Source organism: Pleurodeles waltl, chromosome 7 (genome assembly GCF_031143425.1).
Source record: "Pleurodeles waltl isolate 20211129_DDA chromosome 7, aPleWal1.hap1.20221129, whole genome shotgun sequence".
Taxonomy (NCBI): Eukaryota; Metazoa; Chordata; class Amphibia; order Caudata; family Salamandridae; genus Pleurodeles; species Pleurodeles waltl.
Window position 1 is genome coordinate 68,913,014 of NC_090446.1, and position 21,734 is coordinate 68,934,747.

The 21,734-nt window shown below is 42.0% G+C and overlaps 1 protein-coding gene across 1 annotated transcript in view; it reads right to left on the reverse strand.

Annotated features, from left to right (window-relative positions):
* The window catches only part of LOC138303652 (alpha-2-macroglobulin-like protein 1), a 296,020-nt gene that overhangs the window by 127,766 nt on the left and 146,520 nt on the right, over positions 1–21,734 (reverse strand). The window contains exons 17-18 of the mRNA XM_069242955.1: positions 19,749–19,908; positions 6,252–6,372 (exon numbers count right to left, since the gene is read on the reverse strand). Of these exons, the coding sequence (XP_069099056.1) occupies positions 6,252–6,372; positions 19,749–19,908 (281 nt within the window). The remainder of the gene's footprint in view (positions 1–6,251; positions 6,373–19,748; positions 19,909–21,734) is intronic.

The window sequence follows — 21,734 nt, forward strand, 5'->3', positions numbered from 1 at the left end:
AGATTATTATCAATCAATATTTCAAATGATTCAACATTAAGTAATTCTACATCAATCGTAGTTGGAGCTCAATATCCCATAGTGATAGGAGCCTGTACACCACATAATTTCAGGTCTTGAAGTACCAGGGTACATAGAACTAAGGATACACCTTCACCTTGGATATCAGGAAGGACAGAGTTCCTGAGGTGAGGAAAATGTCAGAGAATGGTCTTACCAAATACTTTTCATCTTCCTGCTATTTTAGTGTGACAGCGATGTCAGCATGCAAGTGATAGTGGCAGGAAAGTCAGCCTCAAGGTAGGTTATTTACTTGAGGTACTCTTGTCGTCAAGACATGCGCACAAGAGTCAAAGACCCCACCAGTGCAAAGGTGAGAAGATGATTAGTCCCTGCTTCCAGACCCCAAGTGCTTCACACTGGAAAGCCTACAAAGGGGCCACTGACACCAGCTCTCGTAAATGCCACTGGTAGTAGAAGAGACATTATACTCCCTTAGACATTGATAACATCATACAGTTGAGCATTTCACCTATTGTTTGATCAATCTTAGGCCAAGGTTTGCTGATGACAGCCGAGAGAAAGTTCAAGGAGTGTAAACTCTGAAAGTCCTAAAATACTACTACTGCTACTACTAATAATAATAGTAATTTATGTGTTAGATATAACTCATACTATTTCAGAGCACAGTAAATACCAGGTGTGACTATTTTCCAATTCATCCACCTTGGAACGCCACAGGGTTGTAGTTCTTGCCAAACACGTGTCAGGAGCAAACAATTTCTCACTGAACCATCTCTATCTGATCTCTCTGTGCAAATAAACATGCTGAAGCCCCTTTCATGGACATATTTTCACTCGCCACATGTCCCATTTGAATGTATTTTAGTGCAAATGGAGTCTTGGATGACAGACAATAAAGCATGTTCGTTTAATGTCTAAATTGGTGTGTGTTCAGCTTTACCCGAGCTACCTGACTACGGTGCAGGATGTCAAAGAGCACCACTTGGAAAAAACTGTCTTCTCCTGTGGCAAGCTCCATATTCTTAACCCACTCCTGCCAAACAGAATACCACAAGATGATACCTTTGCATTTCTTTGTACTGATTCAAGAGGCACAGTAAGCAGGATTTGCATTATTAGGGAAGTATGAGCATCAATGGGTACTTTAGATATCACTGCGGAGAACCATGGAAGGTGAGTGCCATGTTATTACCAGCAACACTGTATGTGCACATGCTTACTGGCCCTCAACACTAACACGCCTGGACATAGCATTCTGTTAATGTTCTGATGGATCTAGATCAATGTTACAATATCCTTCCTGAATTTTCATCCAGTTCAGGCACCACGTCTCAAGCCCAGCCAGATTTGAAATGCAAATTATTTCATCAAAGTATTGCAGGGGCATGCACAGTGTGGTGGTTTACAGCCTAGATATTGGACATGTCATTATCACTAGATAGAATTACTCTACTTCCTCTTATGGCTTAAGGAACCACTGAAAATCATCCTCCGAATGGGTTTAAATAATAAATATGTTGTGAGTGCCACTGATAGTTTAGGCATTTTTCTCTATAGCATTCCTGTGGAACCTTACCTTGAAACTCTTGCCCTCTAACTATGGAGTTCGAAGCTGGCTTCTGAAGATTCTGAAAAGTCCTGAAAACACACTGTTGAGGAAGGCAGAACCAAAGCTCTAGTGCTGGGCGAACATGTTTACCAAAAAGTGAAAATGCCCGAATCTACCGTTTTAGGTCTCACCTACCTGACAGCTGTTAGCTGTCTGGTTATGAAAGACTGTTTGTGGGATAAACCAAGATCTTATGATGGGCTTACTGCCTGCCCACTACTTTCATTGGCTGGCTTTGTCTCTCTCATTTGCCTGCTAATTATTCAATGTCCTTCCTTCCTTTTCTCTTTTTTGTCCCTCTTCTGAAGGATAGCCTCTTCAAAATACTTTTGAGTGGCTGACATGCATCCTGTCACTGCTCACTTTCAGAGAACTTATTTTTTCTTAAATGAATCCATAAGAGTGCATATGTTTTTTAGGGCTTTCCCTCGCATGCTTCTCGCTGTGCCAAATACCAGACCCCCTTGTTCCATGTTGCTCTCTCCTTCCTGTGCTGCTTTTTCTCTCATGAACATCTCTTTTGCCAATCCCTGTTGGCCACTGTCCACGTTGCTGTCTGTCTCGTGTGATGCTTTTCCCTTCCTTCACCCACCAGGCTAGATTTTTACTTTCACACTACCACTTCTTATTACTTTACTTCCTCTCATCTAACTAGCATTTTATTGACGCAACAGGCAGCTGCCCTTTGCTGCTGTGAACTCTACTACAAGATAAACACTTTTATGCACTTACGTTTTTCTTATTTACTGATCTAAACGGTGTCCGCAACTTTACACAGGTCACTAAAAATAAAGAAAATGGTGCCTGTGGAAGTCTGTTGGTGGGAGCATCCACAATGACGCATGTGTGCACGTACTTCATAATGCTTGCACAAGCATATGTCTTAACGCATGCAAGCACTTACGGAGTGATGCAATCAGCAGTGGAACCTTTGCATCTCTTTTGTGGTTTTGCTGAGGCTGCACAGTATCAGAAAAAAAGCAGTGATGTAGCAAAATGGTCTACAAGATCCATTTGCTTTCCAATAAATGTTTTTATTATGCCCACTCAGTGGATTGTGGCTAAAAAACCATGCCACCATGCACTTCTCAGGAGAACTAGAAAAAGGACAGATTAGTTTCTCAGGAACACAGGAAAAATGCTCATGTTCAGGCTAGACAGTTATATGTTACTATTTAGATATCAACAGTATTGACCAACAAATAACATCACTTCCAGGATATCTCCTACCACTACATCCAAAGGTAAGTATATAATAACTGTTCTTAACCCCACCCATACATACCTTAGGAGGTGAGTATAAATAGACTTACGAACTGAAATTATTTACTTACTCAATAAAGCAGTGGAAGACTGATGTAGTGGATGCAACACTTTTGACACCCGATCTACAGAATTTTATGTACTGTTCCCAATGCCCCTAAACCAATCACAAATGGTCTCTGTGGTGAAAACCTTGGCTTCAGGAACCTCTTGTGTCTGCATGTTCATACCAACATGTTCTGTCCATAGCAAGATAAGCAGACAAGTAATCTTGCATCAGTTTGTGGATCGATAGATGTACGGCCAGGCTACGCATGCTTTTTGTCATGTGTAAGCTAAACTGAAGGAGGTGCTGGAAAGGCTGCCTTGGACTAGAAAAATAATTGCCCAGCCCTACTCCGCTTCCTTATGCTGAAACTGCTAGCTACTATGATGGTTCGAATGGGCTGCCCTGATCCTCTCACTTTCCCACTTCCAAACCTACTCCTCCTTGCTTTGTAAAGAGTTCTGAATTGACTACCACAATATCATGTTCCTAAACTGATAAAGGAAATTAAAATATTGAAACAAAACATCGCTGACTGTAATATCATCCACAAGTATAAATATAAGTAAATAAATTCCACTATTTACTATTTATATAGTATGACATAATTAATGAAAATATTTATTTTACATTATATCAATGTGACATTTAATATTTCAAATGTGGTACTTTAAAAAGCATATATATTAATAAACACACAAATAAAAATACATACACAAATAAAAAACATCAAAAATATAAACAATTTGATAACATATACATATATAACAAAATATATTAATTTGACCAACATAAAAAATAGTAAATATGAAAACAAAGAAAAACACATTTACAAAAAAAAAATTAAATATAAAATTAAACTTTAAAAAATAAAAAATTACAATCCAAAATCATTAAATATAAACAAATAATCACATAATATATATCCTACGTCACCAAAAGTAGGAAAAGTGGTAGATGTACTATTCCAGTCCCAGTCTAAACAACAATAGGGAAAATGTTAGATTTCCCAGGGGCTAGATTTACTATTCCCGCTCCAATTGAAGCAACAGTAGAAAAAGTGTTGAATGTTGGAGGGGGGGTTACATTTACTATTTCCACTCCAGTCCGAGGAACAGATAGGTAAGTGTTAGATTTCAGAGGGATTACGCTTACTATTCCCCACTCCAATCCAAGCAGCAGTAGAGAAAGTTTCCAGCTTCAAAAGGGTTACACGCAGGAATACAAGTCCTATTCATTTACTAACAAAATGTAAACACTTCATATAAAACATTAATAAATTACAGTATTTTTAAATTACAGTATTCAGAAAAATAATATATTTTTAACAAAAATAAAAAATAAATTAAAAAAGACAGTAAATTAAAATACATACACTATTATCAACTTCCCTGACTACCAAAAACATAACAAAGTTAGGAAACCATTACTTATTTACATTAAATTAACACATACAAATCAAATACAAATTAAAAACAAAACAAAATCATTCTGCAAATAAAATTTCACAATCACTCAACAGTACATAAATTAAAAATTAAAAACGAATATAAAAATATCAAAATTACCAATGAATAAGTTAAATATACAAACCAATTAACATAAAAATTATTATGTATTTATTATACTCCCAAACATACTCCCTGCCACAAAATAACATAGAATAAAAAAACAGAAGTGTCATAAACACATAAGAACTAAAATACATATTATAAAAATACAGCATGAAAAAATATCAATAATTAATGAATTATGTATTTTCTGGATTATAATTAATAAATAATATTTAACAAATAATTTAACAAATTAAAATTCATTGGATTTTATTTAACTTCACACCCTTTTTCTCTACCAACTCAACAACCCACTACTAAAATATAACGTAAATAAACCAAAACTATTTAACATTAATTTCAATTATTTAAAATTTGATTAACTTTCTACAATACATCCCTACAATCCCCAAAAAGTGACTAAAGCTTAATTTACTATTGCTAATAATAAAACTCAAATAAAAATCGAAATTACAACTTCAATTCAAAATAATATAACAAGAAATTATTTATATAATTATTCAATTAAAAAAGTACTCAACAATAAAAAAAACGAATTAGCAACAATTAAAATAGTTCTAATTTCAATACCTTTACCCCCATGCCCTTACAAAACCAACAGCTCAGTGCAACATTATAAATTAGCAATAATATAAAAAAAAATACTAAAGGTCAGATTACGAAAATGCAATTTTGCATTACTTAAATAGCAACTTCATAGAGATCGCTATTTAAGAAATGCAAAATGCAATGTACTAAGATACTGATTTCCTAATAGCTATTCCTACAAAGTAGAAATTGCTATTAATAAATCACTATTAAGAAATCACATTGCATTTGAGTCAATGGGCCAGTTTTGCATTTCCTAAATAGTGATTTCTTATTAGGAAATCACTATTAAGGAAATGCAAAAGCAAGGATGGCAATGGGCAAAATGCCCCCCTTGGTGCACCTCAAAAATAGGGGTGAACCTGTAGAGCTCACATATCCCTAAGGGCCATATGTGTGCTCTATTGCAATTTAAAAAGAAAAAAAAACACTTTGGAGTGCTTTTTTGAAATTCCACCTGGTTACCATAGACTTCAAGTAGATAGTAATTGCATCTCCTAAATGCCCAAGTTGCATTTAGGAAATGCATGGTGCATCAGAATAGAAATCGCAAATAGGAAATCCTTAGTTGCGATTTCCTAGCTGGAAATCGCAGATTGCGATTACTACAGGGCAGAAATCACAATTTGCGATTCCTTAAAGTGGATTTGTACATATGAAAAGCCCAGTTTGTATTTTTCAACGGTCCAAATTAGCAATTCAGACCATTAATAAATGCGAATTGGCTTCATATGTCTGGCCCTAAATCACTTAAAATTACAAACTAAATTTTATAAATTTAATAACAATTATGCCAACAATACTAACACCTAAAATGAATGTAATAACAAACACATCAAAATCATTTAAAAAACATATTTTTTACAACTATATTACTGAAAACGATATTACATATAACAATATTCTTAAAAACAATATTATTTACCAAAAGAAATATTCATAACAATATTCTATACCCAGATATTTTTGCATCACAATATTTTTTCTAATATTTATGTGCCACAATATTTTAGGCTCAATGTAACACAAAGACTGGACAGTGGACAATCAAGCAATAATTGATTCCAACTTAAGCAACAGGCCAGTCACTGTGAATCCAGAACATAAAATATCATCAAGAGATTCTACTAAAGTAAACACAACATACCCAACTGCGGTCAGGTCCCAGATCCAGGTCTCCGGGAAATGCTTCCGCACCTGCTCTTCCACCTTTGGTTGGGAGTCTGGTAGAAAATCGGCCTGCCGAGGTACAGATTCTGGCACGGAATCTAAAAAAAACAAAGACGACTATGACTGAACAGAAGACAGTGATGCTTCCCTCAATGAACCACCTGATAGACCTGCAGCATGAGATTTAGGAAGGGGGTCTATAGCGTGCAATAAATCTCTCTTGCTGAACTTCCTAGTGAAGTTTTAACAACATGTTTGGCATGAAATTTGGCGAAAAGAAAATTGTTAATGAGAATAGAAAGTGCCTCTCATCCTCTCATTATCTCTATCCCTGCCGTTCTCTGCCTCTCTCTACGCGTCACTCTTGCTGTCTCACACTTCTTTTCTCTCTCTCCTTTCTCTTGCCCCCTCTCTCCACTTTTGTTCTATTTTTTATCCTAACATATATCATTTACTCCCCTTTCTCTTTTTCTTCCTCCCTTCTCTACCTCTCTCCCCTTTCTAACTGCGTAGTAAAATTACAGCAAAACAGACATCATATATTGACGGAGGTAAGTATGGATCATAAAACCTAACTCAAATTAAATGTATAGTAAAAAGGAATACATTGAACAGACAGTATTGAAATTGCAATGACACAGACTGTGTGAAGTTAACTATATAGAAATGTGATAAAATGTCAGAAATATCAGTAGAGGGTGGGCCCAGGGCTGTCTATGCTGCCACCCACCAGCAGTGTAGTGGGCTGAGGTACAGCTGCAGAGAGCAGCAAACATTGCCAATGCTAATAGGACTCACCTTTAAAAGGCAAATGTCGACTTATTGGATTTGCCAGTGCTTATTTGCACTGGTAAGCCCCCATCACAACTCATGCATGCTTTCGAAGCACCATTTCAACATAACTCAATGCCCGTGCTGGACACAGCAGCCATTTTGGAATGTAAGAACAACGTTAAAAAAGGGCCACCGTTATGAAACTTTCATTTTGGCATTTTTAGGTCGAGCAGGCAAGCGCTTTGACCTGTTGTAAGTCTTGTGGGCTTTTAACCAAGCCCACTGCATGCCCATCACTTTCACTCGTTCATGGGCTTGCCTTTCAAAAATCCTCTATCATTGGTAAATGCTTTACATTTGCCCCGCCTCGGGGGGGGGTTGTTGCCGCCTTAGACACTGACCCCGTTATATGGATATTTGCACTTTTGCGGATACGTTTGAGTGTGAGGGAACTACTTTTTCCATTTGTGTCTCTCCATCGCACTTGTGCTCATGGCGGCTGTGGCGCTTTCTTTCTGTCTAGAGCACTGTCCAGTTAATATTATTGCCTACTCCTTTTATTGCAAATGTACTAAAATGATTTTTGTGCACTGTTAGTGGTGTATAGGTGTTTTTATTACAGGAAACAAGTCTAAAGTTTGTAAGAATAAAGTTGTTGGAAAATGCGTTATTGGTAAGGGCAGGTAGGTACCTACTCTTAGCAATAGGCCACCAACCTCCACTTAGGTCCAGTTAGGTCTCAGTAAATTAAACCCAGCTCAACCCTTGGTAGCTTGGAAACGAGCGACAAGGCTTAACTTAGGAGACAGAGTGTAAAGCATTCAAGTATCACAAAACAGTAGTTAAATAAAACACAGGAAACAGTTTGAAAATCCAAAACCAATTTATGACACAAAAAAATAAAATCAGATATGGGGAACCGGTGATATGAATTTTTAAAGAATTATTGTTTTCTAGCGCCTAGAAACAAAAAGCACCAATCTGGTCATCTGGTCGCACCTCGACCGGGCAAAGTCAAAGTTTAAAGCTGACCGCAATGGAGCCCGGCTAGGCTACAGCCCGCGTGAGGGCTCGGTCAAAAGTTTACCTTCGGACTTAGTCGATTTTCTGAAGATTTTCTTCAGCGGGACAAACCTGCCAGTCCAATCCGACCTCCTGGAACTCTACTCCGGATACGCGTCACGGGAGCCCTCGTGGAGATTTTTACCTTCGGACTTAGTTATTTTTTCGAGGTGAAAATCCTTCGACCGGGGCAAACCTGGATCTTGATCCGACGTCCTTGGAGCCCTCCTCGGATATGCTGGCTTGGAGGTCCTGGTCAACTTCCTACGTTCGGACCTAGTCTCTTTTTTGGAGATTTTCTTCACCGGGACGAGCCTGCAAGTCAGGCCGGGTTACGGTTGAGGCAAGCCGGCTACAGTTGCCGTGGCAGGTCAGACCCTCTATGGAGCTTTTTTTTTTCAAAAGTTCCCCAAACTTCTCCAAACTTCTGCATCTTCTTCCAGATGTTCCTTTAAGGTTCTTTTGGTGTCCACAGCTCACCCCAAGGTCCCAGAAGCTCTGAGATGATCCTTGGGGGTGTGGACTACAACTCCCACAATGCACCTGGCACAAACTCCTTTTTGGCCACTGGACAGTGGTCAGCTGGTTGATTTCTTCAGGAGTCGGTGCAGGGGACTCTGGTTAGCAATTTTTCACCTGTAGCAAACAGGGAGTCCCTCCTTGGACCAGTTGAAGCCAGGCAAAGTCCTTCTTGTGGTGAAGCCCAAGTGTGCAGCTGGTGCAGATCTTCAGAGTGCAGGGTCCAGGTGCAGGCCAGGGGTCCAGCAGGGCAGTCCTTCTTCTCCAGTGGTTCTTCCCTGTTGGAATCTGATGGAGATCTGGTAGGGAACTGAGGTGTGGGTGCAGGTCTGCCAGTTTCATCCTTGCTCCTGAGTGAAAAACAGGTTATCCAGTCAGGTGCAGGGTCCTTCCCCCTGTGATGACCACTTCCTGGGAAGTGTGGCAAAAATCAATCCCAGGAGGCAACATTCCTCAAAAATCCATCATGGCTGAAATTGATTTTTGGAGGTCACATCTGGCTGAGCCCACCACTGGTGAGGCTAAAAATCCTAAACACACCCCTCTCCTGCCCTCTCCTAATCTAATCAAGGGGGCACCTAATTGTCTGGGTTTGCAGGATGTGGGGGTGTTGCTGGGTTGCTCCAAATGTCCTTCTCTGCCTTTGAAGACCAGTTTGGCAGCCCTCCCCCTTCCTGCCTCACCATCTGCTGAGGGGATATCTCCTCCCACAGGCACATCTCTTTGTGTGAAGCCAGGCCACTTCACACCTCATCAAGGTAGCCTGGCCAGGCTGCCAGAGGCTGGCCAATCAAAGCACAGCAGCAGAAACACTGCAGGGCTGAAGTTGGCAACTTTTCAGGTAAAGTTTAAAACTCTTTACCTGAACAAGTTATATTGAATCCAACAACTGGAAGTTGTGGGATTTATTATAACAATTAATTTGATACAAAACTCTTGGTATCTGTTACTTAAGGGGACTTTTAAAATTAAAATAAAGTCTCCCCATTCTAGCCTATGGAGGCCATTCACTACAATTAGAAAAACAAATGTGGCTGTTTTTATCTCACCAGGGCTTATAAAACTATTTTTATAAGGTCCCTGCTTATAGTTACATGGCACCCAGCCCTAGGGGCACATAGGGCACACCTTAGGGGTGACTTTTATGTAAGAGTAAGGTAGTTTAAGACTTTGGAACTATTTTTAATTCCAAAGTCGAATTTGCATTTAACTTTAATTTAAAAGCAGCCAGCAAGGCAGGCCTGCCTTTAACATAACACTAGGCACCTCAGCAGCTCACCTATGGGTTCACTACCAATGCTGGGGTCCCTAAACCTACATGCCCTACCATATACTAGGGACTTAGAGGTAGGTTGACTTAGCCAATTATAATTAGCCTAATTTGCATACTGATTTTACACAGAGCACAGGCCCTGGTTAGCAGTACCCAGGGCACAATCAGAGTCAGGAAAACACCAGCAAAAAGTGGAAAATGGGGACAAAAAGCTAGGGGGCCTCTGCAATCAGCCCTGTTCTCTCACAAAAGTGTATACAGCAGTCACGTCAGACCGTGCTATGTAATGCAGACATAAGCCCAGTTTCGAGATGGAGACCTTGTACAGTTCGAGTATATTTAAGTCTGTTAAGTTGTCTTTAGTACACGCAACAGGGGTATGGCCGTACTAATATGGAGACCATTAAAATGCTCATCTCTGCAAAATACTTATTTCTTAAAATAGGTACGATATTTATTTAAAGCATGTCTCTTCCTGTTCGATTCAAAAGTGAGGGAGCATTTTAAACAACATCTGGTTTGCCATGGAAACTTCCACTGCTAAGATGTATTTCACAGGGTCTCAAACCTAGCTAGATAAAAGTAAAGTACTTGCCATGAGCACCATGTGTTTTTGACAGAATTGAGTCTGTATTGGGAAGTGATGGTTCAGCATACAGAACTTTATGACGGACACCATAATGTCATGTGTCATCAGCTGGTGGATTCCACACACTCTAGAATGGGATGTTTTAAATTATCTAATGGGTGGCTTGGCTAAATTATTGTTTGAAGGTAAGTGAGATAAAAATAGTTTTTTTTGTTAATCTAAAAAATAGTCCAAGGCTGATGACTTCATGCGTCCCAGTGAAACATGCAAGTGGCAAAACAAAGCAAACAGGTATTAGGGCCTTCAGGATTAAAGTGCCACAAGTATCTTAAGAAAAAGGTATTAATGTTCTAGAGCAGTGGTTCCCAACCTTTTAATTTCCATTCACTCCTACTTTATCATTACTGGAGCCCGGGGACCCCCACTGAATCTTTATTGGAATGTAGGGATCCCCTACTGAGTCATTGCTGAAATCTGGGGACCTAATCTGTTAATATTATTTAATTTTTTAAGCAGTCACGGACCCTGAGGAGGCATGATGGACCACCAGGGGTCCCCGGACCACAGGCTGGGTACCACTGTTCTAGAACGCAGGTGTAGAAATAACAAATGACTTCTTATGTGTTTCATCAACAGAGGCAGACAAAGAAATACTACACATCCAAAGCGTCCACAGAATAAAAAATTAAATGTTGAAAAAATAAATAAATAACATGCATTAGCAAAGCTGATAGCTCTAGTGTGGGATGCCAACTTTTTGGCTTGGTCAATGCCTGATTTGCTTCATCATGGAGTTTGCAAAACTATGGCCCTAATTAATAGTTTGGCGGATGGGAACACCTGTCCACCAGACTCCCAACAGGGTTGCTGCCACTGTTGGGGCGTTCTCCCTTCCAAACCTATTATGACTTTCCCGCTTGACTGATGGGTGGAAACCAAGGTTACTGCCAGTCAGCCCAGCGGGAAAGTGGCGGCAGCATTGTCACCGGCTTGTAATTGAGCAGGTGGCAAAGCTGCCGCCCACAAGGGACAGCAGCACAGCAGACAGTGCGCATTACTAGGGTGCTGGGCAGGGGGACCTGTACTGACCCTGCCAGCTGGGAGAGCTGCTGGGGTCTCAATCTAAAAAATACATTGTTGAAACTCAAAAATATCCTTTTGTTCTTACAACACAAACATCGCCAGAATAGACCCTGGCACCTAAGGGAACTACTTTGTGTGCGAATGTTCTCCTTGTGTAACGGCTGACTGCCATAATTCAGAGTGTAGTTAGCCAATCCTGAAATGGTGGCTGGTGATTTTTGGCAAGCAAGCATAGCCAGCGAGCCAAACTGTTTTAATGTGGGTTCAGGGGGGGTTCTCCCCCCAAGAACATTTTGTAAAAAAGAGTGGTCAAATGGTGCATTTTCAATCAAATTTGAGAAAGCAAGAAGATTAATAAGGCAATTGTGAAAGTGTAGGTGTGGCATCAATAAAAAGATATGACAATGATTTAAGTAGCAGGTTATTCAGTGTAATCACTGAACCACATGAAGTTCTGTGGTCACACTGAATAACCTGCTGCTTACATCATTACAGACTTTGAGATAACTTTGGGGGTCATTCTAACCCTGGCGGTCCAAGACCGTCAGGGCTAAAATGACGGGGGCACCGCCAACAGGCTGGCGGTGCCCCGCTGGACATTCTGACCGCGGCGGTTTGACCGCGGTCAGAAGTGGAAAACCGGCGATCTCCCGCCGGTTTTCCGCTGCCCATTTGAATCCTCCATGGCGGCGCAGCTCGCTGCGCCGCCATGGGTATTCTGACAGCCCATACCCCATCCTGTTCCTGGCGGTTCGCCCGCCAGGAACAGGATAGCGGTATGGGTTGTCGTGGGGCCCCTGGGGGCCCCTGCAGTGCCCATGCCAATGGCATGGGCACTGCAGGGGCCCCCGTAAGAGGGCCCCACGAAGAATTTCACTGTCTGCATTGCAGACAGTGAAATTCGCGACGGGTGCCACTGCACCCGTCGCACCTTCCCACTCCGCCGGCTCCATTCGGAGCCGGCGTCCTCGTGGGAAGGTAGTTTTGCACTGGGCTGGCGGGCGGCCTTTTGGCGGTCGCCCGCCAGCCCAGTGCAAAACCCAGAATACCCTCAGCGGTCTTCCGACCGCGGAGCGGTATTTTGGAGGGGGAAGTCTGGCGGGCGGCCTCCGCTGCCCGCCAGACTTAGAATCACCCCCTTTGTATGTTTCACAATCCCTATGACTACAGTCAGTCATGCAACATTGACACCTGTATCTCACTCTGAAAATCATTCCAGCACCACTGCAGCCTTCAATCATGGCAGCCCACATCACCGATCTTCACTCAATGGCTACACATGCGCTTCCACATTCTAAAAGCGGGCCTAAGGGTGCTGATGGTAAGTGGCACTTTAAGCAAACTCACCGCAGGGCACAGAATGGAAGCTGGTCACAGAATATTCATTGTTGTAAGCAGCTCAGAAATGAACAGCAGTTCTGCATGCATTGCAGTAAGCATGCCTTACTGTAATATTTAAAGCCTATGGCTATTATTTAACACATGAACACACAAAATGCATGCACTGTATTCTTGTACTACAAATATATTTTCTATTTTTTGTTCTGAATCGCTTGCAAGGCACTTTTTGTCTTCTTTTTTTATATAACTTGTAAGTTATATCAATATAACAATCTTACAATCAATATAACACAAGATATACAGACAACAATGTATTCTGTCACAGTGTCCTATGATAACTCTCTGGTCTATTCACAAGAGCACAGCGCATCAGAGGTAAGTGGGGCCTCCTCAGATGCCCTTATAGCCCAAGGCATTGGTGCCATCCTAGCTAATCTGTTATTAAAAGGTCCTGTCTGTTTAACGTCTGACAAATAGCTTTAATTTTATTGTTCGCATTTGGGGACAGTTGTATCAATTTTTCCAATAGCGATTACCTAATTGCGATTTCTTGCGAATCGTAATTAGGTAATCGCCATTTGAATGTATGAAACTCCAGTAGTTTCATTTAGCAATTCGACCTACCTCATTAAAATTCATGAGGTAGGATGCAATTTTCAACCCATTGTGAATGGCTACAATCACAGGGATGGGGGCTTGCTGGGCTCAGCAGACCACCATGTCTGTGATTGCTTTTAAATAAAGCATTTTTTTTCTTTAAATGCAGCCAGTTTTCCTTAAAGGTAAACGGAATATGTTTTAAAAAGAAAAATTAAAAGTTTTCTTTTCATTTTTTAAGAGGAGGCAGTGGTCTGTGAGACCACTGCCTGTTCTGGAAAAATGGTTTTGCATGCATTCACAAAGGGGAAGGGGTCCCGTTTGGGTATGGGTTACCACCTACTTGAAGTAGGTGGTAAAATGCGAATGTTTTGCGACCGCATTTCATTTGTCAGGCCATAAACCAACACAGCACACAGGGCTCGGGGTGGGCTGTAAACTATGCTGTAGGAGGAAATCCTTGCCCTGATGTGCGGGCACGACTGTCACAGCCAAGTCCAATGTGCAAGTTACATTTGTAGAAGACAGTAGGTGTCAGACCAGAAAGGCTCTTTGAAAACATGTGCTTTCCTTTGTAAAACTTTCGATGTGCCTTGTGCAGCCTAGATTTGAATGAATGTACAGGTGAGGCACGGAGCTAGCAGCATTTGGTGAATCTTTAGAGCATTTGTAAATTAGGTGAGAAAATAAAAAATGCGCGTTCTCTCTGCCTGGAAAAATAAATGAAGTTGTGCTTAACACATAGAGGAAAGAGTTGTTATAAATTAATTATCCACATCTGAGTCGCACTGTTGTGCAGTTATTTGAAAATGCATTGACTGATAATTAGATAACTACTCAGCACTCCTGCAGTGAAGCTTTGATTGTAATGTTCATTTACTGTGCAGAGTTTCACCAGCTGTTATTATGCAGAAAGCATAATTTTGAGAAATTCACGTTGTTTAGGGGAATTAGGAAGATGCCACACACAGTCTGTTTGCCAACTGCAAACATCTACCCCCATTTAAATGGATCCACTTGTATTTTTTTCTTTGCAGTATTATAAAGCAAAAACTCGCCCCACAGGTGTTGGAGCACTGTACGTGACCCCTAGCTACATTACTTTTTGGTAGGCACCACGCAGGGAGATTAAGGGCCTGATGAGTGTGGCAGTTTTACGACTGCCACCTTCGCAGTTGTGGTCTGGATTGCCGCAGGTGTGGCGGTCGACCACCACATAACAACCCTGGCTGTCCAACAGGGAACCGGCAGCTCCACCATGATCTTGGATCCCGGGGGTCTACAGGTGGTACAGATCCTAATCTGCCCTGGGGATTACGATATCGTTCTCCACCAGCCTTTTCATGGTAGTAACACCACCGGCGGAGAACATGTGCAGGGGACCACAGAGGGTCCCTGCACTGCCCATCGGCTTGCACTTGCATGGGCAGTACAGGCCCCCCCCCCCAGCACCGTCGTAATGTTCACTGTCAACTTTGCAGACAGTGAACATTGCAAGAGTACTGGTGCACCCTGCTGGCTACAACATTGCCGCCAGCTCGATTCGAGCCTGAGACTCTGCTGCAGCCCGTTTTCGGCCAGGGCAGCAGGCGGAAACTTAGGTCCTGTCGTGATTTTGGCGGACAAAGTTTTCCATCCGGCAAACTCTTCAGAGTCCGAAAGTGTTTTGCCCAGAATCACATAAGATATTGAGCTGGCACCGAGACTCGCACTTATTAACTTCTGCACAAGGAGCAGTTTTAAAACACCTCTAAATTATACACATCAAAACTGACATCATGGTTACCCACACTCTCTCCTGGGTTGGAAATGGGAGAGTCCGTCTCTTGTAAGTGTCAGCAAACGCACTTGCAATAAATCCAGAATTTTTTTAAGCAGCATCATATTATTGAGTTCTGCTATCATTATGACTCAGAATGATAGCAGAAGTCAATATTATGATGCTGCTTCCAAAAATCTTGGATTTTTATTCAAGCTGGTCTCGGAGGCTCAGAACACTCTAAAGCAGCGGCCCTCACAGAGGGATGCAATGCCATCAAAGCGTGAGTGTAGGGAGTGGACAGGATAATAGTGTGCAGGGGATGCTCTGAACTGAAGTGCCATACATCCGCTATCTTGTCTCATACTGTATCTTCCCCCTTAGGTGTGATGACGCAGAAAAAGAGGGTCCGACATATATTCATATATCATGTAACCAAAATCGTATAATGTAGTGTGATTTTAGTCAAGAAAATAATGTACGAGGGAAATCGTGCCCTCGGAGTAGTTCGCCAATATAATAAACGTGCTTTAATAATCATGAAGAATTGAAAAATGTAGTAATCCGTCATAATTGCAAATGTGTGCCATGATTTCTTATTGAAACTGTTTGTGCTTAGCTTAAATTTAGTAGAGGCTTTGGCCTAGTTGCCTGGTCTCAAATTCTAACTGCATGGCTTTTCCTTGAACTAATGTAACATATATTCTTGCTTAAAGTTGTATTTTTCCAGTAGAGATGACTAATACACTTATCTCCAAGGTCTCGTACTAGGCCAGTTTCATCCCCTTTGAAGCAAGGTCAGTCTCTGCAGGTGCGGACAATGAGGGTACAGATACCAAAATAATTGGCAAGCCATGTTGCAACTTGTGTTCCAGGGCTCCAAGGACAATGTATGCATAAATGAGTACTAGTAGAAAGACATTTTTCATTGGTCAATTTGAAGCCACCCTATGAACCCTCCAATGGAAGACCCTGCAGAATTTGGAATGTTTCTTACTTAAACCCACTGGACAAAGAGAAGTCAGCCATTTTCCTTGATGCCATCCTTGAAGCCAAATGCCAGATGCCATCTAAGATGACATCTTGATGCCCTTTTCTCTATTCCAGAGAAAGGGACTTTGAGAATTCTCACCCTAGAGACTTTAACTTTAAATTGCCCCGTCTTGCCCATGCAGTAATTTTGCCCATTCTCCTTGCTGCTGCAAGGAAACTTGCCCTTAACTTTGCCCCTTTGAAATTCTGCCCCATTCTGATCGAACCGGTACCTGAAGGACGAAGACTTTCTTGAATGCTGATTGTAATTGGTAATTATGAAAGGATAATTGTATTATGCATTGTGTTTTTTTCCTTTTAGGTACCAACTGCTATTTTGATAGGGCCCAAGTTAGACGTTTTCCAAATTTGTGTTGACTAAATTTGTTTTGCATGAAGCCCCACATGCCAATGTTAATTAGAGGTTAGTCGAGGTGTGAACTTGATGCACCATGTTGAATTGAAATCTTGTCATGCTGACCGATGTATGAAATTAGTCAAATTCAGTTGCTTATATTAGTGATTTGTATTGCCATAGCTGAATGTATCATTATTCAGATTTTGCGTAGATCTCCTCGGGACAACAACCCTGGACAATACTGTCAGAGCCCTAGATGGCTGTTCATGGCACTGTGTCCCATCAGTCGAATATTTAAAATCATCCAAAAATATAAAAGCAATGTTAGCTTTTCATCCTTCAGGTGGATAAAATGCCAACCCTTCAGCCAGGTAATGCTAAACATCCAATGTGTGGCAAGCAACACTGGTAGGATGCTACACTAGGACCAATGTAGTGCTCTAGAAATACACTTTATGTATGATTACTGCTTTAAATTCACCATTCATGTGGGAGAAGGCCAAACTAGGGATAGTAACGCTGAACACAAATTACATCTAATTTTATAACCTATAAATGAGGACGCACATATTTAAGACAGTAGTCATTCATTTAGGTAGCACCAGACAGACACATTATCTATCAGATGCAGTGGGCCCTCGTAAAAAAATGCTACAGGCACATGCTTAGGACTTAAGAGGCCTAAACGTGCACCTGTCAAGGGACAGGAAATACTTACCGTAAAAGACAGTCTGGAGGATCTGCACCTGAATGAGTGGCCCTCCCAGGAGCAGCACACCTGAATGGGTCTTGGCCTCTAGGCTGGGACTGTATGGCACCTGATGCTTTGGGATATTTTGAATTCCCTGCTGGGAGGCTGATTGGACTGAGGGAAGTGGGCGCCTCATGGTCCTGGTGGGGGAGGGAGTCCACGGGCTCCGATGCTGACAAAGACCCAACTACCATAGTTGAACTACATCATAAACAACATGATCCCTGGAATACAAATCGTAATACATAATTATTTCATCACATCAACTCATTTTTTAAAATACTTACTTACCTGTGTGGATTGGGGAAGGAATCTCAACGACGAACTAAGACAACTCCGTTCTGTTTTCTGGATCAACCAATGCTCGTTGTGGCCTATCTCCTCGTGCTGCATCATGTAAATGACAAAAAAGGACTGGACACCAGGGAGAGGTACAGCGTCCTCCCCCATCCCCACACTGCCTCTTGTCACATGCACCACCATGCACATTCAAACACTGCACCAGTAGAATCCTGAATGCAGGCACCTTGTAACACGCCGCCTCTCAGTCTAAGCCAATCCTGGCACTGCTCCTGCTGTTGCTGCAGTGCTAGGATTGGCTGAGGCAGGGGACCTCACTGCTCATACCGAGGCCGGTGACTGCGCCTTTGAGGCATCCCTAGCTGACTAATGTGGGCTGTGTTGCAGACCTAGTGCACGTCTGGTTGGCCGAAAGAAGGCCACTGCCCAACCTGACATCCACACTTAAGTGCACGCATCACTGGAAATCTGACTCTGCCTGATGACATTTTTGCTATTGTAAGCCCCGCAGGCCTGTCTGGGTGCCTCATGAGCAGTCCTCGCTCAATCACAGAAACTCTCAGTTAGCTGCTACACTTTGAATATATAAAAACTTGTTTTACTTAATGCATTTATTGGCACCAGCCCTGGTGGGCCTACTTATTATCCCATGCTGTAAGCTGTAGTGGGCAAAATCAAAATGTGAATAACACAACAAAAGGACAATGGATTAAGAGGACTGGCATACAAGTCAGTACAATATGTATATATATTAATTAAACTAGAAGGTCTTGCCTAACACCAGACCTAAACTGCAGGACAGTGAAAGAGCATTGCCAATGGCACTGCTGGGGGGAGGGAGAGATTGGCACAGCAGTTGGTAAAGAAGCTAAGGGTGAACTATAGGTGTGTGCCCTGTCTGAGGCAGCAAAGATTCCTCCCACTGATGATGAGTGAACGAACATAGCAAATCCAGGGGGTGTCTAGTTCAGAGCAGCACTTGTTGCACCATTCTTTTAGGTATGTGGATAGTGAAATAAAAAACAAACAGCTCAGATAAAGCAATAAGTCACTCAGCATAGATAGAAACCAGTCACTGATGAAAGTAGCCCGTAAAATGGTATATTATAGAAACATGCAAAATTACCTTGGGCTTGAGGGTGCAGTGCCTTTTTGTTCAGAAAGTCCTGTGGCACTAACAGAATAACTCTACTGTTCGTCTTGTTTCCCTTAGTGGCAGTTTATCTTTGTAAAGTCTCGTAATAACCCTGAACAGCTAGAAATGGGTTTTGCAAGCAGTTTTTTTGAACATGCAGTGCATAGCAAAGTGTAGGCTGGAATTTTTGCTGAGTTGCCTAGGGTGACCAGATGGCCCCATTTTGACGGGACACCACTTTTCCTTTCCTGGACTTTGCTTTTACATATCAGTGCATTCTGAGAGTTAGAGTCTCAGTGACTTGGAAACTTCTGTTCACCATATATCGACTGGCTTATATTTTCTACATTACATTTTCTAAGTGTGTCACTGTGATAATCCCCTCAGTCAATTATATAAAGAAGTTTCTCAGGGACAACAAAGAAACACTGGAACAATCAATTGGGCAACAGGCCACAGCAGTGGGGTCAGGCTTAGGTTCAGTATAAGGGAGTTCATGAATGTATGTGTGTGTGCTAGTGTGGTGGCAGGGCATTTTGATTTGTTTGTGTGTATCTGTGTACAAATGGCAAAAGGCAGTACTCTTCAGATGTTACCATCTGCTAAATGTGCAGGCCCGATGCCAATGTCAATGGACCACCTTGTGATCTATTTGCAAAAAACAGCTAAACCAAAGTAGCCACTGGATGCAAGCAGATGTCCAAATATCCTTCTCTATATATTCTATTGTTATATATGCATGCCTTATGTATGTGTGTGTGGTGACAATACCTCCTGGCGGATAGGTAAAGCTGTCAGTAGGTGAAACCTAAAAAGATGTTTATCATATGAAGCAGAAAGTGATGGAACAATGACAAGTGAATAAAGTAATGGAAGGAGAAGAGGGACAGGAGATACTTACTGTAAAAGACAGTCCTACGGTCAGCCAGATCAATTCCTCCAACACCACCACCTGCAGGAGTTCCTGGAAGTCTGACGTGTTGATGCATGTACATAGGGGTTTCAGGACATTCTACTGGCTGCCGTATGTTAGCGTTGGTTATCATCTTTATGCCCATGGCCTGTAGGGAAAGATAAGAGTGGCTTCAGAGGTAGAAGGAAATTGTTACTTACCCTATAAGCACCTGTTTGTAGCATGCAGTGCTGTATAGTCACATGCTCTGCATACTCCTGCAATCTAGTGTTGGGCTCAGACTTTTGCATGTTGGTATCTCCAAAGTAGTCTTTTGTCTTATGAGGTATGTGAACTCCTCTGTTAGTTTGCAATATGCACGGGCATCAACTCCATGTTAGATTGTTTTTTGCACAACAGGTCAGAGTTGCTGGGTGTGCTGAGTGAACACAATATGATGCACATGTGTATTGTATGGCGAGATACTAACTGAAAGAAAGAAGAGATCTGGGATCAGAGTCACACAGATGGGGAGGAGGGTGGGAGCACATGAATCTTCAGCACTGCAAGCTATAAATAGATACTTAAAGTAAAATGTTCAGTCCATAGCCCGCATCGTTTAGATACACATGCTATATACAGACTGTAAAGCAGCACCCTTCCATAAGCGGTGGATAGTGTGTGGATGATGCAGGTGTCTGAAATAAGGTTCTTAAGACAGTCTGGCTAACCATAGCCAGGTGTTTGGCTAGCACATCCACAAAATAGTGTGTGTGGGGGGGTGACCAGGTAGCATTTTACATATGACATCTAGGGGAATGTTCCCTTAGAAGGCTAAGTTTTCTGCCTTCTGGGGCGTAGAATGTGCACTGGGAGTGATAACGAGTGTTCACTTGGATTTTTGATAAGAAGTTTGAATGCACTTGACTATTTATCTACAATTCCTGGTTTAGATATTCGTTGAGTCTTGTGGGGTTTTTAAAAGGCTACAAACAGCTGGTATGCTTTGCGAGAAGGTTTTGTTCTTTCTATGTAGTACATGAGGCGCCCTTGGCATCTAGAGTATGAAGCGCCCTCTTTGCTACCCAATCTGGTTGGAGAAAGAACACTGGGAGCTCTATGGTGTGGCTATGGTGGAAATGGGACACTAATATTTAGGAAGGAATTTAGGGTTTGTCCTGATCACTACCCTGTCCTTGTGAATTTGGATGAAGGGCTTTTGCAGCGTGAGGCCTTCATTGCTGAGCAGTAATCGCAACTAGGATGCTACCTTCCATGAAAAATACTGGAAAGGCCAGTTTTGTAAGGGCTCAAAAGATGGACACATGAGTCTGATAAGGAGAATATTGTGCTGGGGTAACTCTGGGAGGAATGACTCTTTTAGTGCCTTGATTAAAGCTACATATGGAGGAGGGAAGTAGGTTCCCTGTTTCTCATAAATGCAACTTTGGGGGCTAGATGGAGCTGTATCGAGGGGTAGGATAGCAGCGACTTTTGAAGTTTGAGCAAGTAGATAAAATATTAGGTAGCAGGATATACGTGGTCTGGCTTGTTGTCAATGCAGTAGTGGACAAATCATTTCCACTTTGCTGCATGTCATGAACGTGTGGTGGGCCTGAGAGACTCCCACAGCATGCCCATGCATTCCTGAAAGTGACCCAGGCTGCAGAATGGTAGACCTCTGGTGCCAGATCACTAGATCGGCTTGCTTGGAATCTGGATATCTTATACGACCATAGTTCCTGCTGAGAGGGTCTGGCCTGTTCGGAAGCATTTCGTATGGGCTCACTGACATTAAGAACTCGGCTGAGTACTAGGCCTGTCGAGCCCAGGTGGGGCCTACTGGGGTGAGAGTCTGATGTTGCCACATCTTCCACAGTACCTATGGAAGTAACAGGTGAAGAAGAATGTGTAAGCAAATATCCCTGACCAGTTGATCCTGTATTGCCTACATGCTGTGGGTTCGTGTACGTGGGGGCAAACTTTAACTTTTTC